Source organism: Austrofundulus limnaeus, unplaced genomic scaffold (genome assembly GCF_001266775.1).
Source record: "Austrofundulus limnaeus strain Quisiro unplaced genomic scaffold, Austrofundulus_limnaeus-1.0 Scaffold21318, whole genome shotgun sequence".
In the NCBI taxonomy this organism is placed as follows: domain Eukaryota; kingdom Metazoa; phylum Chordata; class Actinopteri; order Cyprinodontiformes; family Rivulidae; genus Austrofundulus; species Austrofundulus limnaeus.
In genome coordinates, this window is record NW_013973720.1 from 1 (window position 1) to 259 (window position 259).

At 39.0% G+C, this 259-nt stretch overlaps 1 protein-coding gene across 1 annotated transcript; it reads left to right on the top strand.

The window, feature by feature from the left end:
- Nucleotides 1-12: 12 nt before the first annotated feature.
- LOC106512853 (gastrula zinc finger protein XlCGF67.1-like) lies at nucleotides 13-253 on the top strand (the record flags this gene model as incomplete). Its single annotated transcript, XM_014001368.1, has 1 exon — nucleotides 13-253. A coding segment is annotated over exon 1 (223 nt), but the record flags the coding sequence as incomplete, so codon positions are not given.
- Nucleotides 254-259: the final 6 nt, after the last annotated feature.

Consider the following 259-nt stretch of genomic DNA (forward strand, 5'->3'; position numbering starts at 1 on the left):
TTCAAACACAATACCAGTTTGTTGTCCCACATGAGAAGTCATGAAGGGAAAACATCACATGCTTGTAAAAAATGTGGGAAATACTTTAGTTATAAGTCTCACTTATTTACCCACATGAGAACTCACACAGGTGAGAATCCCTATTCTTGCAAGCAATGTGGGCTGAATTGCATTAGTAAGGGTTCCTTAGTGGTACACATGAGAACTCACACAGGTGAAAAGCCATATTCTTGTAAACAGTGTGGGAAGAGTTTCTCTA